Raw genomic sequence first — 18,228 nt, 5'->3', positions numbered from 1 at the left:
CAAAGGTATTTGTTTTAAGTTACATTAACCAGATATAATATTAAACTGAGGTTTATTTTATTTTACCAAGGTGTAAACTAAATAAGAGTTGTAAGAACTATCACAAATCATCTTTAGTTGGGTCCTCATGGTTGGGTTAAATTGAAATTATAGCGAAGTTTATTAATACGTTGGTGCCTTCAATTGTAAATATGGACAAGTAATGGAATACTTCATTTGTCATCATTTTTATTGGATTTGCCCTAATTTTTGTCTAAGCAAAGCTGTTTAAAAAGAATAAAAATATAGAAAACATTTGAAATTAAGCATTTACTAAAGGTAAATCAGGAGATTCAATCTCTTCTTTGGGCAAAGATATTAATTTTGAAGCATTTTTTAAAGTTTACCCCTGAAATTATATTTAAAACAAACAATTTATGACTACATAGATGATAATTAAAATTGTAATACTAACCATTCGACTTTTTAGATTTGGGTTGTTTCTTTTGACAATAAGCGTGATCCATTTTTAGCCCGAGGCCCGAACGAGGTCCAGATACCGAAGCAGACGAACCCGCTGAAACTTTTCAGACTAAACTTCCACCCCCACCTCTCCCACTAGGGAATCGCTTGAGACAACGCATTTCGCGTACGTTTCTACCCCCTGATCCAGTGATGTGTTGAAATCGGGAACTCGGTCAAAAATTAGTAAATCGCTGCGTTTGAGCAGGATAGTGGAAAAAATTAACTCGAGGCATTTTGTTGGGCACGTCCATGTTTAGTTTTCCCCCGTCCAAAGACGAGAGCCTAGACTCCTCGCCGAGGGTCAGAGTTAATTAAAAAAAAGTGCACATTTTAACAGTACTAATGTTATATAGACGAAAATAAAGACTATCATTCTGACCTTTCATTCTCTGACTACCGCAGCCACCAAAAAATGGAAGCTTTTCGCATGTTCTGGTATTTCGGAGTACGGTAAGAATAGTAATCTCATAACGTCATTTTACTTCGATTCTGTGGTGGCGAATAGTTCAAGTTGGAGTAAAAACGTTTTCCTAAAACGGCTGCCTGTGGCTATTTAACCAGATAATTTCTAGAGCAACAGATGATTTTATCAGTTTACATTCTTTACTCCCGCTTTTGAGGAGTAGAAAGAATAGCCCAAATACGCTGAACGAATAGTTCACGGTGTAGAATAATTATCCCCACCAAGAAAACCGAATAGTTTAATTTCGTGTTCCCTTTGTTCCAGAACAAGCGAAAAGTAGGTGAATGCATTCCCTAGTTCTTCGACCTTGCCTGTACGTTTTGTTTATAACCGTGGAAATTTCGATCTTTTTCGCGGTTCCCTTTTAACGAAGACTGGTCTGCAGTTCATAATTCCCCCTCTCTCGATGATATGATGTCTACCTTTTTACGCCTTGTCGATGAGGCTCGCGGCGATAGTATCCCCACAGTGGCTCCGTCACCCCATAAGCGCTCAGGGCTTCGTCGGGAACCGTGGTGGACAGTTGACACCGTTGATTTAATTAGGGAAAAGCGTGCCGCGTTTCGAGCATTTCGTCTCTCCCCGTCTGTTTTGACTAGGCACGCTTTCGCGACCAAACGGAACCTTCTTACCAATCACATTCGTTCTTCTAAATTCCAGTATGAGGCTCAGTTAGTTAATGTCATCCCTAGCACGCTCCATTAAGCCTAAAATACCATTAATAGTGGTTGAGAACTCGGCTGGGACGGTCATCCGTGACCCGTCTGAAATTGTGGAGGCCCTGAACAGTTTCTTCCAATCTGTTTTTTCGGTTGAGTCTCATCCTGAAGCGGTCCTGTTGGGAGACTTTTTCTCGTCTATTGACTACAATCCCTCCACGTATGAAGTTTCTTGCCCCACAGACTTTGGTCTTACTTATGCCACTGTAAAGCGTTATCTTAATCGATTATCCATTAGTAAATCCCCTGGGCCGGATGATCTTCATCCCCGTCTTCTCAAAGAGGGCGCTTCCATTCTTGCATCCCCTCTGTTATCGATATTTACACTCTCTATTGCGTCGGGTCGGCTACCGTACATTTGGAAACAGGCAAACGTCACTGCCATCAAAAAGTCCCCCAATACCTGCTCGGTAGACAATTTTCGAGTATTAGTTTGACCTGTCTCCCCAGTAAAGAGCTCGAAACATGTTCGTGACACTCTTGTTTCATTCCTTTCAAAACGGTCGTTCTTTTCAAATGACCAACATGGCTTTCTCCTCCGACGCTCCTGCTTCACGAATCTGCTCTCGACTATGGAGGCTGTCACGCGCTGTCTTGATAATGGGGACGCCGTTGACCTTATTTACTTAGACCTACAAAAAGCATTTGACACACTCCCCCACTCCCTACTTATTCGCAAATTGGAGCTCTTAGAGGTTCCCCCAATCATTGTTAACTGGATTGCTGATTTCCTAAGTAATAGGTCTCAGCGTGTTGTTCTTCATGGCTCGTCCTGGTGCTCGGTCACTAGTGGCGTTCCCCAGGGGTCTGTTTTGGGCCCCACATTTTTTGTCATTTTTGTCAATGATCTCCCCCTTGTGGTCAAGGGGTCGTTTTTGAAACTTTTTGCTGATGACAGCAAGGTTGGCCGTGGAATTACCTCAGTGTCTGATGCTCTTTTACTTCAAACCGATGTCAATGCATTGGATTATTGGGTGGGCTCGAACAGTATGAGTTTCAACTCCACCAAATCATTAGTTCTGCATTGTGGGAGTAGCAACCCCCTCTTCCAGTATCGTCTTGGTGGCAGACTAATCGAATCTCAAAATATCATTCGTGATTTGGGAGTGATGCTCTCGGACAGAATGTTGGGGGACACTCACAGCAAAGCTGCTTCTGCCAGGGGAATGAGAGTCCTTTATCTATTAAAGCGATTTTTCTCTTTTTTTAGTGCTAAATCGTTTAAGATTTTGTATAGTGCTTATGTCCGTCCTCATCTCGACTATTGCTCGAGCATTTGGTCTCCTCACCTTGTTAAAGACGTTGATAGATTGGAACGGGTGCAGAGGAAAGCCACGAAACTAGTCCCGGTGTTGCGATTACGTAAACAAAAAAAAAACAATAGAAAAACTCTAAAAAGGTTTAATTTAAAAGAAATAAGCGTTAGTTAAAATTAATGTTTATTATCTTGATAAGATAAGGTCGAACTCAATATTTTTTTAATCAGCTGTATATAAACCCAGTTTCAATTGTAATATTCATCATATTTTTCCATACAAAATGTTGTATCTTTAACGCAACTCAATGAAAGAGTTAAGAAAATAAATTCCGTTAAAAGTAATTGCCTGTCTAGTCATTTCCAAACAGCTATGTCACCAGTCCACTTATGATCCAGCGAAAGACGTGACAAATTGGCGCCGAAACCCGGGAAGAACGTAACCAAGTACAAGTTCAATAGGAAGATTCACGTTTTAAGATCCTTCAACGTATCCTTGCGGAGCCACTTAAGAAGAACGCAAAGTCTATTAGCTTGGACGGTGAAGAAACAAGAACCAGACCATGGAGCGATTGGTGAAAGCAAGAGCAACTTTAAGGACAAGGACAGACGCCATTATGAATAAGATCGATGACGAATGGAGTCAACAAGAACGGAACGAGGACCGGCTACGGCAATTATTAAAGCAACTCTCAGAGAAGAGGGACAAGTTGAGCTACAAAGACGAGCAACTAGAACCGCTGGTACCTGAAGACCTATTGGGGAACGAAATCGACGAAGTAGAAAAATACAGAGAAGCGATCATTGAAAGGCAGACCACGCTAGAGAAATTCTTTCAAGACCTAGAAGAAGAGGAAGTATCCCGAAAAGAGAATATCAAGGAGAATTATGACGAAAACCAAGGAAAAATCATGGTCAACCTCCCTCGAGTAACGATACCGCAGTTTAATGGCGACCCTACGCAATGGCGAAGTTTTTGGGATCAGTTTAGCGCAGCTATCCACGGAAAAAATGGCATCGGAAACATTACCAAGTTCGTCTACTTGAAATCCTATATGGAAGGAAAAGCTCTCAACACGATATCTGGACTTCCGCTTACAGAAGAAAACTACATCGTCGCTGTCGAACTATTGGAGAAACGATACGGACGAAAAGGAGTGGCCATCAGTAGTCATCTGGATAAAATAACCAGATTAGATCCGATCAGAAGATCCACGGACATTTCCGGATTGAGGTCACTCTATGATACATGTGATGTCCAGGTCAAGTGTCTCGAAGCATTAGGAATTCCTCAAGCAAGTTACGGATATCTTTTTTGTCACATCGTAATTCAGCTTTTCCCTCACGATATGGCGCTGGAGTATTCAAGACAATTGGACGAGGCCGATGATGAATACGATGCAAGCGTTCTGATGGAGTACTTGAGAAAAGAAGTGGAGTGCCGAGAACGAGCTGCAGTGCTTAATAGGCCAATACGAGACCATAGTGACGACGCTAAGAAAGTAAGATTCCATTCAAGAGCTGATGTCGGGACCTCCAGATCGAGCGCATTTCCAATGAGAAGCAAAATACCCACAGCGTCGATCCTGAACGTAGCTGTAGCTGATGCAGATACCTGTTGTTATTGCAATAGCGATCACAAGCCGGAAGACTGCACGAGTGCAACGCTGGAACGGAAGATGGAGTTGCTGACCCATCAAGATAGATGTTTTCTATGTCTTAAACCGAGACATACCGCTCGACGCTGTAAATCAAAAAAACAGATGTAAGAAATGCCAAAGGCGACATCACATTCATGGAGAAAAACCAAGAACTTCGGAAAAAGAACTACAATCGTCTGAGAAAAATAATGAATTGATATCTATGGCGGCGAGCTGTCCGACGCAAGTTTTTCACGGTCAGCAAGTACTCCTTCAAACAATCGTTGTATACGCAGAAGGGATTAATGGAAAACAGCCGATACGATGTCTCTTGGATAACGGCGCTCAGAGGTCCTTCATAACTAAAGACGTAGTCGAAAGACTTCAATTGCCAATCATTGGAGAAGGTACCATCACCATTGGGGGTTTCGAAACAGAGAAATCAACAGCATCGACCAGAAGGAAAGTCAAGGTCCTTCTACGGGGCCTGAATGATCCGACAAGTAGTATCGAGATGTCCGTATTCGAGAGCCCGAAGATCCTAGGAGCAGTTATCGGTATGCCAGATAACGATATCAGAGAAACAATGGCGAAGAGAGGTATCCAATTGGCGGACAAGTCCGAAGTAAATGGTCAACCTGTAAGAAGAGAGCTGTCTATGCTAATAGCAGGGGACTACTATTGGAAGATAGTCACCGGCGTGATTCACAGATTGACGGACTCTCTCGTCGCTTTGGAAAGTCGACTAGGATGGGCAGTTCAAGGACCAACTCTGATGTCTTCGAACGTATTTTCTCAGGGTGTCGTCGTGATGAATTCGACAGTTGAAGAGGAAGAAGAAAAAGACGAGATGAGTCTAAAGGCGTTCTGGGAGCTTGAGTCCTTAGGGATCCTGGATAAAGAATCTATATCAAGAACGGATGAAGAGTTAATCCTGAAGCATAATTCTAATATCAAGATTCATGACGAACGATATGAAGTTAAATTACTATGGAAGGAAGATCAAGTTGAACAACTTGGAAGTAATTTCGCATTGGCCAGTCGACGCATGCAAGGTCTCGTGAAGAAATGTCAGAGAAACCCTACATTATACCAGCGCCGAAGTACTACATACCGCATTTTCCTGTAATACGAGAAGATAAAGAGACAACGAAGTTTCGTATCGTCTTTGACGCAGCGGCGCAAGAAAAATGATGTCCATCATTGAACTCTCTACTTAACCCTGGGCCGAACTTGAATCCCGACTTACTAGCGTTACTCATCCGTTTCCGAAGAAACAAAATAGCTCTCATGGCAGACATCGAGAAAGCGTTCTTGATGATAACGCAGGCTGTACCAGACCGTGAATTCACGAGATTTCTTTGGATCAAGTCCCTACCAAAGGGAAGCGAACCCGTAAAATTCATTCACCTGCGCATGACAAGGGTCTTGTTCGGGGTCTGTTCAAGTCCATTTCACTTGGCTGCAGTATTGAAGTATCACTTCGACCGGTATAAGAACCAGTATCTTGAGACAATAAAAGAACTCGAAAAAAGTATCTATGTGGACGATCTCATATCAGGAAAGCCGAATGTCGAAGAAGCGAAGATACTTTACCATCAATCCAAGGACATTCTCTCACAAGCTGGAATGAATTTGAGAAAATGGACATCGAATTCTGAGGAGCTAGTAAAACATTGGAAAGACCAAGGAGTTCAAGAAGATAAATCTTTGGTCCCGAATTTGGAAAAATCCCCGCTGCCCCTCAAGGTCATCGGCATCTCCTGGAATTCTGAGGCAGATACTCTGGTCTTTGACGTATCGACTCTCCAAGAATTTCTGAAGACAAGAAAAAATACGAAGAGAAGTGTTTTGCAAGCGGCGGCTCGAGTTTTCGATCCCGTTGGTTTCCTGTCTCCATTCTTGGTACGTGTTAAATGTCTCTTTCAGAAGCTATGGCTGGCTGGCTTGGACTGGGATTCTGAACTGCCAAGTTTTCTAACAGAGGAATGGAATAAATGGTGTCACGAACTCGATGATTTACGTCATGTCTCGATCCCACGATGGTACTATCAAGATTGTGAATAAAGAATCATCTCGAAAGAAATCCATCTATTCTGCGACGCAAGCAAGCAAGCTTATGGAGCATACCTAAGATACGAGACAGTTACCAGAAAGATTGGGGCTCAGTCTGCTTTCATCAAAAACCAGAGTCGCTCCAATAAAAGAATTAAAAATACCTCGTCTGGAGCTGATGGAAGCATTGGTTGGTTCTCGATTACTGAGTTATTTGTTGGGCGTTTTTAACGGCGAGATCACCACTTACTATTGTTGGACCGACTCCACCATCGTCGTTCAATGGATCCAAAGATTGGCTAGAGAATGGAAACCTTTCTTAGCAAACAGGATTGCCGAAATTCACAAGTTAACAGAGCCGTCGTCCTGGGGTCACTGCGCTGGAAAGACCAATCCCGCGGATCTGCCGTCCCGAGGATGCTCCGTAAACGAACTCATGTCAAACAGAATCTGGTGGAATGGACCTCCATCGCTTCTACAAGAAAAATGGACGTGGCCGAGAAATTCGAAGTTTTCCAACGACAATCAAGAAGTAGAAGAAGAGAGGCGAACTATTCAAATGCCCGGTCTCGTGCAAGAAAGTGAACCCAAAAATGCAGCTCAGTAACTCGAGTACTTCGAGTAACTTCCTGGATTCTACGTTGGCGAAACAATACAAGGAGCCAAAGAAGAACTGGTCCCCTAGCAACAGAAGAAATAGAAAATTCTCGTAAAAAATGGATACGTCAAGTACAACAAGAGTCATTTCTAGAGGAAGTCGCGTGTTTGCTGAAGAACTCAAAAATCATTCAATTTTGTCCATTTCTACAAGATGGCATGCTTCGAGTCGGAGGACGTTTGCAGAACTCAAATCTTGAATATCAAGTCAAACATCCATACCTTCTACCATCAAAACACAGGTTTTCCGAGCTTTTAGTAAAAGAAAGCCATTGCGCCATGATGCACGGAGGTCTAAATGCTACCTTGACGCAACTAAGGGATAGCTACTGGATACTTCAAGGTCGTCAGATGGTGAAGAGGATAATTGGATGATGTACGGTTTGTCGGCGTTTCAGCGTCAAGGCTGGAGATCAAATTGCCGCCCCCCTGCCTTTCCAAAGAGTCAACGAGGCGCCTCCTTTTGCGACCACCGGAATCGACTTCGCCGGTCCTTTAAAAACTGCAAGGCTGGAAGGTTCCAAGAAGGTCTACATCGCTCTCTTTACTTGTGGAGTAACCCGAGCCATTCACTTGGAGTTGGTGTCTGATATGAGCGCCGACAAGTTTATGATGGCTTTCCGAAGATTTGTGGCTCGAAGAGGAATTTGTTCAAACGTATATTCTGATAATGCAAAGTCCTTTAAGAAAACCGACCGAGATCTTGAAAAACTTTACCGGAATATCGAAGAAAAGCCGTTTCAAGAATATCTGGGCCACAAGGGAATAGCATGGAGATATATCACAGAGTACGCTGCCTGGTGGGGCGGTTTTTGGGAACGGCTTGTCCGTTCCGTGAAGACCTGAATAATGCAATGTCCTTCGAAGAACTAGCAACGAGTCTAACTGAAATTGAGGCAGTCGTCAACTCAAGACCGTTGACGTACAACGACACCGACCCAAACGAGCCATTCCCATTGATTCCCTCACACTTTCTCATTGGTCAACGAGCCACTTCGATTCCCGATCATTCCTTCAAGAGACCAGACGTCAACGGCAACGAGAGACGGCTGATTCAGCGACTTAAACATCGTCAAGCCGTTCTGAACCATTTCTGGCATCGCTGGCGCAACAACTACCTACTAGAACTTCGCTCGGCCCACAGCAGCAAAGCAGTAACCAGCACCGTTCCTTTCAAGGTGAACGATGTCGTACTCTTGGGCGATGAAAAATTACCTCGACAAGTATGGCGTATCGGACGTATTACCGAAGTCTTTCCTGGACGTGATGGAAAGGTTCGAGCGTGCAGTCTAAGGCTACCTGGTGGCGTCACAGCAAAAAGATCCGTTCAACACCTATACAACTTAGAAATCAGCGAAGCGTCATGAACAATCATTGTCCATCGGGCGGAGGATGTTGCGATTACGTAAACATAAAAAAAAACAATAGAAACACTCTAAAAAGGTTTAATTTAAAAGAAATAAGCGTTAGTTTAAATTAATGTTTATTATCTTGATAAGATAAGGTCGAACTCAATACTTTTTTTAATAAACCCAGTTTCAATTGTAGTATTCATCATATTTTTCCATACAAAATGTTGTATCTTTAACGCAACTCAATGAAAGAGTTAAGAAAATAAATTTCGTTAAAAGTAATTGCCTGTCTAGTCATTTCCAAACAGCTATGTCACCAGTCCACTTATGATCCAGCGAAAGACGTGACACCCGGGTTTGCGTACCCTCCCATATCCTAAGCGCCTGGGCCTTTTGTCCCTTTCTGATCGCCGATTTCGAACTGACCTCATTGAAACTTTTAAGATTGTCCATGGTTTCTATGACTTGACGGCCGACCAGTTCTTTACAATTAAGTAAAAGCACCAACCCTGTACAAAATCAGGTGGAGCTGTTTAACCAGACGGGTCTTTTTCACTCAACGTATTATAAACCACTGGAATGAGCTCCCCTCTGCCGTCAAAACTAATCTTAGGTTGGTTCTTTTAAATCACGTTTGGACAAGTTTCGGGGCTGGATCTTCTAGTCATTCCCTATTTCCCCCTTGTAAATATCTGATTTAGTTTTATATTATTGTATAGTGTGTTGTATTATGTACCGCTTAATCTCTTTAGCTTCCCCAATTCACCTGTTCTTGTCTGTACAAAATTTGTATACTGTTCCGCTTAGTTTTCATATTATCCCCTTTGTTTGTTTTTTATCTATATCTCTGTCTTGTGTTGGTAATCTTGTTTTGTATTATTTTGTTTTATGTTAATATTGTTTTTTAATGCTTGGTATACGTAATATAAGTGCGTACTCAGGAGCCAAATAAGTGTATTTCACTTTCTCTATCCTGACAATAAAGTATTATTATTAATACCTGTTCTCGGACTAAAGGTGTAGTCTTTTAATCCTAAAACGAATAATTCGCCTGTTCCGGGGCTGAGAATTTCTCTACATCATAAACTATTCGTCTGTTCCAGGATTTTAGGGCTACTCTTTTTTACGTAAATTTAACTATTTGCTTGTTCTGGTAAAGATAATTACTATTCGTCAAGGCATGGATTAACCATAACTCACAGGGATAGTTCTCTTCGAAAATAAGTTTGATTCAAACGCCATCGGTCCTAGCGGACGAAATCAGAACTAGGCATAAGCGGAAACGATTCAATTCGGCGAGCAGACGGGCAGTTTTTTGGCGCCGCGAAATCTAATGAATTTTTTGCATCACGTTTCTGTTTTTACACACAATCCTTAGGGATTTGTGTGTATTACGATCACCTACTGTGTAGCCGCCGCCGCTGCCGTACACACGATTGCTCGCGGTACGTTAGTGGTACAAAGGCGATATCTCAATCGATAGGCACTATTATAGCCTCGACGGGATTTTCGTAATTTTGGGATCGGAGCCCGAGAAGTTGGGCAAATGCCCAATTTACTATTTTTTGTGGTTTCGCTTTGTGTGGTTGATATTTTATTTAAAATTAAGTCCGATAACGTTAAAAAATATATTTTTGGTTAGGTTAGGATTCAGCGGATATACAACTTCAGTTATATCAGTAAATATTAAATTTAAGTATAGTTTCCTGGTTAATTTACGGGACCCCAATTTTCGCGGTTTTATATTTTCGCCTAAAAGTCTACATAACGTTCTTTAATTTAAGTCCGATTTTCATGAGAGTTATATTTTTGAATAGCTGTGGTTTCCCTTAAACCTAGATTTGCAATTACGTTGCTTAATTTTAATTTTAAGTGAGGTTTTTTGGACAGCGTATACGGACCCCCGCGACTTCCGACATGGTAAATCCGCGTGTCTATAGAGTTCTAAACGCCAGTTTCCCTCTCGCATTTTTCAAGGCCGTTCGCGCCGAGCTTTCAACGTGTTCCCAGAAGTAACAATAAGTGTGACCCCCAACGTTTTACGCACGTTTAACGCCCTTTTTACGCACGTCGTACGACAGTAAGTAGGTAAGTAAGATTTGATCAAAAATCACCAGTTTTGTTACTTCTAGGCCTATTCCAGCTTAGGTTGCAGCCGCGTTGGAAAAAGTTAGGCCTAATTTTAAGTGAGTTAATTAGCCATTTCGCGTCATACCTGAATTCTTTACGCGCTGAAGCTATATTCGCATTCCATTGAAAGCCTGCCTGCAATAAGAATAACGTATGAACAGGCGCGTAAAAAATAAGTGTGACCCTAAATATTTGTTATGCCCTGAAGTTAAGCATAAGTGTGCCACTAAATATTTTTTTTGACCAGCTGCCGTACGTTAGTGGTACAAAGGCGATTGAGATCGGTAGGCACTATTATAGCCTCGACGGGATTTTAGTAATTTTTGGGATCGGAGCCCGAGAAGTGGGGCATTTGCCACCAGGTAACTCGAAAAACTTGGTTTTTATAAAAATTAATTTAAATGAACGTGTTCGCGTTTCGCCACCTTATTTCCAAAACCAGGTAACTCGAAAAACTTGGTTTTTATAAAAATTAATTTAAATGAACGTGTTCGCGTTTCGCCACCTTATTTCCAAAACCAGGTAACTCGAAAAACTTGGTTTTTATAAAAATTAATTTAAATGAACGTGTTCGCGTTTCGCCACCTTATTTCCAAAACCAGGTAAATCGAATAATTCTTTTCCGATAACATTCCTCTTGGGTTTATTAAGTTAATACATCAGTGGGATTGTGTGTACTTAAATGTCTGTGACATCTTGTTAGTACTTAAAATGTTTTCATCGGGTAAAGTTTTTTTTTATAATAATAATAATTAAATCCAACTGTTGAATTTTTATTAATGTAAAGCTAATTACTATTTACCTATGCGATATAAAAAAATTACGGCTTAAACAATGACAAATCCTATTAAATTCCGAATAAAATAATCTGAGGACCAATTTTACTGACAATCGCAATTTTTAAAAACTATATTAAAAAACCATAGTGTCGATTTCAGACACGAGATGGCGTTACTATTTCCGGATTTGAATCGTTTTTGGGGCGGTAAGTGTAGAGTGTAGGACTGTCAAGGTAAGAGTAACGGGTTACACTTTTTACAACTTGTGAAAAGGAGTTGTAAAGAGAATAAACTGATAAAATCGTCTGCTTATCTGACCAGACTCGAACTATACGGCATCAAAGAAGCGGAGTATAATGACGTCATTGCGTTACTCTTCTTAGTTCTTACAATACTCCGAAATCCCATAAAAAGCGAAAAGTATCTACTTACTATCCAATTAATTTTCTTACCCAAATTGCATTTTACGCGAGCCCGAGGTTTACAGGTGGTCACTGAAATTATCTGAACTCTTTTAATTTATTGATTTGGTAATTAAAATTAACCGTAAAAAACTTGTTCTAAGGTCAGGAATCTGATGCTGAATTTAGAACTTCTCTGTAATGATAGAGTAATGGCACTCCGTAGCTTTGACCATGGTCGCCATTTTGGTCGCGTTTTTTTATCTATAGGAAAAAGCACGGGTGACGTGCCGTGACGTCACACTGCCATTACTCTATTAGTCTCTTCTCTAGATCGCTCGATGAAGTATTATCGTCACTAGGAGTTGACAGCGGTTGCCGCGGTGAATGGGCCCCGGCGTCGTAAACACAAATCCCGTTTTCTACCCACCCCTTGAATTTTCTCTCTGGCGTTCTCTTTTTAGTTTTACACGAGCCTAGTATAGGCTAGAGTAAAAATCCCGTAGCCGCTACAGTCCCCGCCGCCGCCGCCGTTCGCAAACACGCCGTTTTCTAACGCCACGGTAGGATTCTCACCGTCCGCAATAACGTCGTTCTCTTACGCCACGGTAGGATTCTCACCGTCCGCAATAACGTCGTTCTCTTACGCCACGGTATAGTCCTCCTACGCTCGCGTTTTAAACCAGAGGGAAAGGCCGTAGAAAGCTAGCCATATCCTCCTATAGTTATACCAGATCTTCGTCCCTAAAATGCACGCGCGTTCGACAGCCAACAACCTAGCAAGTCGGCGATCTTCTGGCGTTTTCGTTCGCACACGGTTTCCGCAACAGCGCTTGCCTCTCGCTTCCATTCGGGGGGGGGGGGGGAGGGTAGGGTAGGGTAAGATATGGCGACTCTTTTGAGCCCAGGAATTCTGTGGAATTTGGGAACTATCACCTTCCCAGAGCCCCCAGGTGTGAAGGGAGGGGAGGGGGCGTCATGGGTTTTCATAAGTACATCTTTAAACGTGGTGAAATCGCTTCTGTTTGTTTTGTAGCCCTTTAGCCCAACCACTCTGGGTCATTTTTGTAATTATCACCCCTATATTTCCCAGTTTCCCACAAACAAATTTCGAGCGGATCCCATATTTCCCACAAAAATATTTCGAGCGGTTTTTCTTGACCGTTTATTTAAATGTTCATGTTTCCGTTACCGGTTATACTACTATTCGTTGTGTTCGTAAAGCTTGGCTCGTGTGAAACTATTATTTGGGACTGCCGGGCCCACTTGTTTTCTCGGCCTTCGCGTGAGATACTATACTATCAACATTGCGCCCTCTGGGAGAAAAAACCCTTGTCGCGGGCTCACGCTGAGGCGGCTCTATAACCCAGTCAGAGAGAGCGTCACTAAAATATTTCATCTCGTGTCCGTCTCCGAGACTGGAGATACCACGGTTTGAGGGGTAAAAGTTAGAGAAGGGAAAGATGCATCTTACGTTGACAGCGCGCGTTGGGAAAAGCGTCCGGCTGTGAACTCCTAGTCATGTGTCATGTCTCCTGTCGTCCCTTATATAAGATCTAGCAGTGAGTTTTAGTTTGGGAGTCCCAGAACTACTGAAAGAATGCGAAAAAGCGCATACACGTAGAAAACCGCCTATAATTAATACCTTTGCTAATTTTTATTGAGTGGAAGTTGGTTTCGTATAGTCCAACTTAGCACTTCCAGCAGAGGTTCATTATGCTACCACAGCCATTAGACCTAAAAAAGCCCCGTCTGGGTAGCTAATAGCGTTTTCCATTGGGAACCTCCGAGTGTGATCCGGATTTGTTGAATGACGTCACTGCTCTCTGTAGGAGGAGCTCAGAGGATTCGGCCTGGTAACTCCCAATAAAATACGAAACTTTTTCGGAGCATTAGACTCTTGAGATGGGGCAGTTGGGAGCACCCCGGGAGGGAGTACCTTGGTCAATGGAAGACGATCCTCCCTCTCGGAGTTGCCCCTTTTTTCCCAATGGAATACGATTTTGATTTTGGAGCACTTCGGGAGTGCTCGGAGGTTCCCAATGGAAAACGCTAAAAGAGCAGGATCTGATTCGTCGAAACCAGGATTTTATTTCGGGTGGAGTTCTAACTTTAGCCCCCCATTGAACCTAAAAGTAACTTAAGATTTGCACCTCCCCCCTTTGATATTAAAAAGTAATGTTACGTTAAGCAACCCCCCTAGTGAGTCATTTGGAGCAAAGCAATATAAAGGTTAGTGATTGTCGTGACGTGCAAAGAGATGTGATTGAAATGATGACATGGTTCGCTGCGAGCTGCCTATCAGTACCAATTTTGTCGGATCAAGAGAGAAACATCACTGTATGCTACAGCTTGATAAAAGCCAAATATTTAATGAACCTTCTATGTTATGCTATCCTCCTAATAAGCTACTTCCCTAAAATAGAGGTTTATACGAGGGTATCCAGTAATGTAATGGCGCTACTCTGTTCGTTTGTGTCAGATGATCTGCTAGTGCATGGCTCAAACCAAGATTTTCATATCTACATTTTTCTCTATAAAGCCTATCCCATACTCTTAACATTGTTACATAGATCTCCATTATTATTAATAGCTTTGACATTCATATTTCCCGCCATTTTGAATCAACCAATAATAAACTCATATGTGAAGAGCATTACGTCATAGGGCTGTTATTCAAAATGAGACAGACAATACTGTCTGTTAGTACCTATTTAGATTTTTCCATGCTAAGTTAGTTTTGTAATTTGTTATTATTATATATTTTACCTTTTATTAAACCTATTTTCTTTATTATTAGATAATGCTTTTTCATTATCAACCAATTGATTCATAACAGTGGTGGGTCTCCATTAGGTTTAGAGAGCATATTAATGCTATCTGAAGTAGGGTTCAATAAATACGGAGGATAAAACATAATGTGTTTATTTAAAACTATAATTTAACATAACGAATAAATTAATAAATATCAAGTATTAACTAATTACAACCATACTCGATGGAGAGGGAGTGCAATGACCCAACTGCATCAAACGTAAGCTAGTCTAAAAAACTGGGGTCAACTACGCATGCTACGCGATAACAAAAAACCGCGCCAAAATATGACGTCATCAATTTGGATGGCGGCCAATTTAAATAGACTGTGAACGTCATTAAACAACTTTATGACAAAGCTAATATTTAATTTTACCTCATCTTTTCACTCCCCCTCTTTGGCAGATAATGTTTAACGACGTAATTGTAACATATTTAAACAGCTCATAAAACATGTCTTATTTAAAGTTTTGGTTAATATATCCGCGACATTATTAATAGATTTTACATATTTTAAATCAAATGTTTTCTTTTCTATATTTTCCCAAACAAAATGAAACTTTATATCTATATGCTTTGTACGTTGATTCTCTATATTATTTCTCGAGAGGGCAATAGCGGCTTGGTTATCACAGTTAACTAAAGGCTTATTAAAGTTTACATTAAATTGTTCAATTTCATGCAATATCGGTTGGAGCCACAACAGTTCTTTGATTGCTTCAGTTAAACCCACGTATTCAGCCTCAGCCGTTGATAGCGCCACTGACTTTTGTTTAAATGACCTCCATGAAACCGGCGTTGAACCCAGGAAAGTAACGTAGCCACAGTGGGAACGTCTAGTATTCGTATCAGCTCCCCAGTCGCTATCGCTATAGATGACTAGTTGCGGACTTTCACTGCGTTGATAAACCAGTCCATACTCGGCTGTTGTCAGTACATACTGCATCAATTTGCGGAGTCGAATCCAGTGATTATACCCCGGATTACAATTAAACTGTGACAGGGCAATTACGCTGTATAAAATGTCCGGTCGCGTTCGTTGGGCAACGAACAGAAGACAGCCAATCATCGCTTGGTATGGTACGTCTCTCATCTGATCTTTGTCGGCGTCCGAAACTGGACAGTCGGCTTTAGTTAATGTTATACCCTGCACCATTGGTAGATTAACGGACTTCTCCACTTGTACTTTAAAACGTTTCCCAAGTTCTTCTATATAGTTCGTCTGTTGTAACTTCAAAGTTCCATCTTCTCGGAAGTCAAATATCACTCCCAACAAACTTCGTATAGGACCAAGCATTTTAATTTTATATTTCGTGGATAAAATATCGGCAACTTCCTGTATTAGACTTTTATCCCTGGCTAGGACTACTAGGTCATCCACGTATACGAGCACAATTACTTTTAAAGGTATATAGTATACACAATTGGTTCCTATCAGCTTTGAAAAACCCAAATCCCTGAAGCTTTGATCCAGTTCCTTAAACCACTGTCTCCCGCTCTGGGGTAATCCATACAGTGCCTTTTGTAACCGCAAACAGTATTTGCTCGGATCCTTCTTGATGTATCCCGGGACCTGCTTCATGTACACTCTATCGTCAAGACTGCCGTATAAGTATGCATTGGTAACGTCTAAATGGTAATGTGTCCAGCCCAGACTCATTACGAATAAAGAGATAAATAGTCTTATTAGCGAGAAGTTGACTACTGGAGAAAATGCGTCGTCGTAGTCCTTTCCTTCAACTTGTCCATAGCCCTGCGCTACGATTCTCGCTTTATATCTGGTGATATTTCCTGCTGGATCCTTCTTCAGTGCATATACCCAACGGCAACCTATAATCTTCTCATTGGGTCTTTCAACTACTGTCGCTACCTGTCTCTCCTCCAGAACGCTCATCTCCTGATCCATAGCCCATTGCCAATTTGCCTTTTGTGGCGACTTAATAGCCTCTTCATAACTTGCAGGGATAACCACTTCAGTACAATTTGCCTCAAAAACTTCTGAGATGTCTGTAGAAGATATGCCCGAGACTAACGTTGCTGCTGGAGTTTTCTTCGAAAAGTCAAATAAATTTAAATCGTAATCCAAATTATTTTCCTGCATGTATCTAATGACTTCCGGCTTTGACCGCATCTGCTTTCCATCAGGATCGTAGAAATAAATATCTCTTTGCCCCGCTGTAGCTCCGGACTTCCGTACTCTGATTTCTCTCAACCACCCATCTGGTAATCCAGGACATGTCTGTCGTCCCGTTGGTACTTGGGGCTCATTTACACCCTCTGTATTTTCGGTGGCATCAACAATTTTGTCAACAGACTGCTTCGGAATGGATTCAGTTATTTCATCTGGCCAAAATACAATATCCCCATCTTCTCTACGGGCTTGTCTGACAACATCAGCTCCTATTTTCTTTTCCACGACTGAGACATGTTTCGACTCTATTACATCTCCATCCTCTGGAAACCACACACGATACCCTATCGTATGCACGGCGTACCCAACAATCACTCCTGGTTTCGCCCTTCTCTGAAATTTATTCTTCCTCCGTTGAGGTGGGATATGGACAAATCCCAGACATCCAATACGCCTCAGAAACCTCACACTGGGCTTCTTGTTTATCCAGAGTTCCAGCGGTACTTTATTGCCAAGCTTCGAATGTTTCGATCGATTTTTAAGGAATGTAGCTGTACGTATTAATTCTGCCCACAGGTTATAAGGTAATTCTGCATCTTCCATCATAGCTCTGACGGTATTCAACAGCGTCCTATTTGTTCGTTCGGCCGTACCATTCATTTGGGGCGAATATGTATTTGTACGTTGGTGTCTAATTCCTGCTTCTTTACAATATGTAGTAAACCGATCTGACAGGTACTCCAACCCATTATCCGTTCGCAACGCTCTTATTTTCCTTCCTGATTGTTTCTCAACTTCTGCTCTGTATTCCTTGAAACGTTGGAAAGCCTCACTCTTGTGGGACATTGTATACACCTTCGTATAACGGCTCTTATCATCTATAAACGTGATAAAGTACCTCGCGCCGCCAAGTGACTCAACTGGAGCTGGACCCCAAATATCTGAATGTACAAGATCCAAGAGCTCTTTGCTTCTGATGTCTTTAATTGACGGATGTGTATTTCGAGTACTTTTAGCCAGCTTGCAAGGCACACAGAGCTCGAGCTCACCTCGTGGTAAATCCAAACCTCGTACCATGTCATGCGCAGCCATATATTTAAGATCTTCCTCGTTCAGGTGACCCATCCGCCTGTGCCAGAGGCCTACCCCGCTAAAATTATCTTCCTGATTTGTCTTGGCTACATGATTTTGAGGAACGTCGTTAGTAGTAGATATATTTTCTATGACATGAGCTTTCACCGTATACAAATTTTCCTCCGCTAATGGCGCTTCAAACGCTATTTTACCATCCGGGAAATAAACGGTATACTTTGACTTCTCTATAACAG

At 41.8% G+C, this 18,228-nt stretch overlaps 5 protein-coding genes across 5 annotated transcripts; all 5 read left to right on the top strand.

Moving 5' to 3' along the window:
• Positions 1-3,504: 3,504 nt before the first annotated feature.
• LOC149947724 (uncharacterized) lies at positions 3,505-4,710 on the top strand. Its single transcript, XM_090170954.1, has one exon. It carries the CDS (start codon positions 3,505-3,507, stop codon positions 4,708-4,710), a length of 1,206 nt encoding a protein of 401 aa, XP_090027080.1.
• Positions 4,711-4,804: 94 nt separating this feature from the next.
• On the top strand, positions 4,805-5,710 carry LOC149947723 (uncharacterized). Its single transcript, XM_090170953.1, has one exon. It carries the CDS (start codon positions 4,805-4,807, stop codon positions 5,708-5,710), a length of 906 nt encoding a protein of 301 aa, XP_090027079.1.
• Positions 5,711-5,871: 161 nt separating this feature from the next.
• On the top strand, positions 5,872-6,648 carry LOC149947722 (uncharacterized). Its single transcript, XM_090170951.1, has one exon. It carries the CDS (start codon positions 5,872-5,874, stop codon positions 6,646-6,648), a length of 777 nt encoding a protein of 258 aa, XP_090027077.1.
• Positions 6,649-6,814: 166 nt separating this feature from the next.
• Positions 6,815-8,139, top strand: LOC149947721 (uncharacterized). The gene is made up of 3 exons (XM_090170950.1): positions 6,815-7,239; positions 7,296-7,647; positions 7,699-8,139. The coding sequence occupies exons 1-3, from the start codon at positions 6,815-6,817 to the stop codon at positions 8,137-8,139; spliced, it is 1,218 nt and encodes a 405-aa protein (XP_090027076.1).
• Positions 8,140-8,147: 8 nt separating this feature from the next.
• LOC149947720 (uncharacterized) lies at positions 8,148-8,660 on the top strand. Its single transcript, XM_090170949.1, has one exon. It carries the CDS (start codon positions 8,148-8,150, stop codon positions 8,658-8,660), a length of 513 nt encoding a protein of 170 aa, XP_090027075.1.
• Positions 8,661-18,228: the final 9,568 nt, after the last annotated feature.

The sequence above is a fragment of the Leiobunum rupestre genome, chromosome 4 (assembly GCF_980474605.1).
Source record: "Leiobunum rupestre chromosome 4, qqLeiRupe1.1.hap1, whole genome shotgun sequence".
Lineage (NCBI taxonomy): Eukaryota > Metazoa > Arthropoda > Arachnida > Opiliones > Sclerosomatidae > Leiobunum > Leiobunum rupestre.
This window is presented reverse-complemented; position numbering and strand designations above follow the sequence as displayed.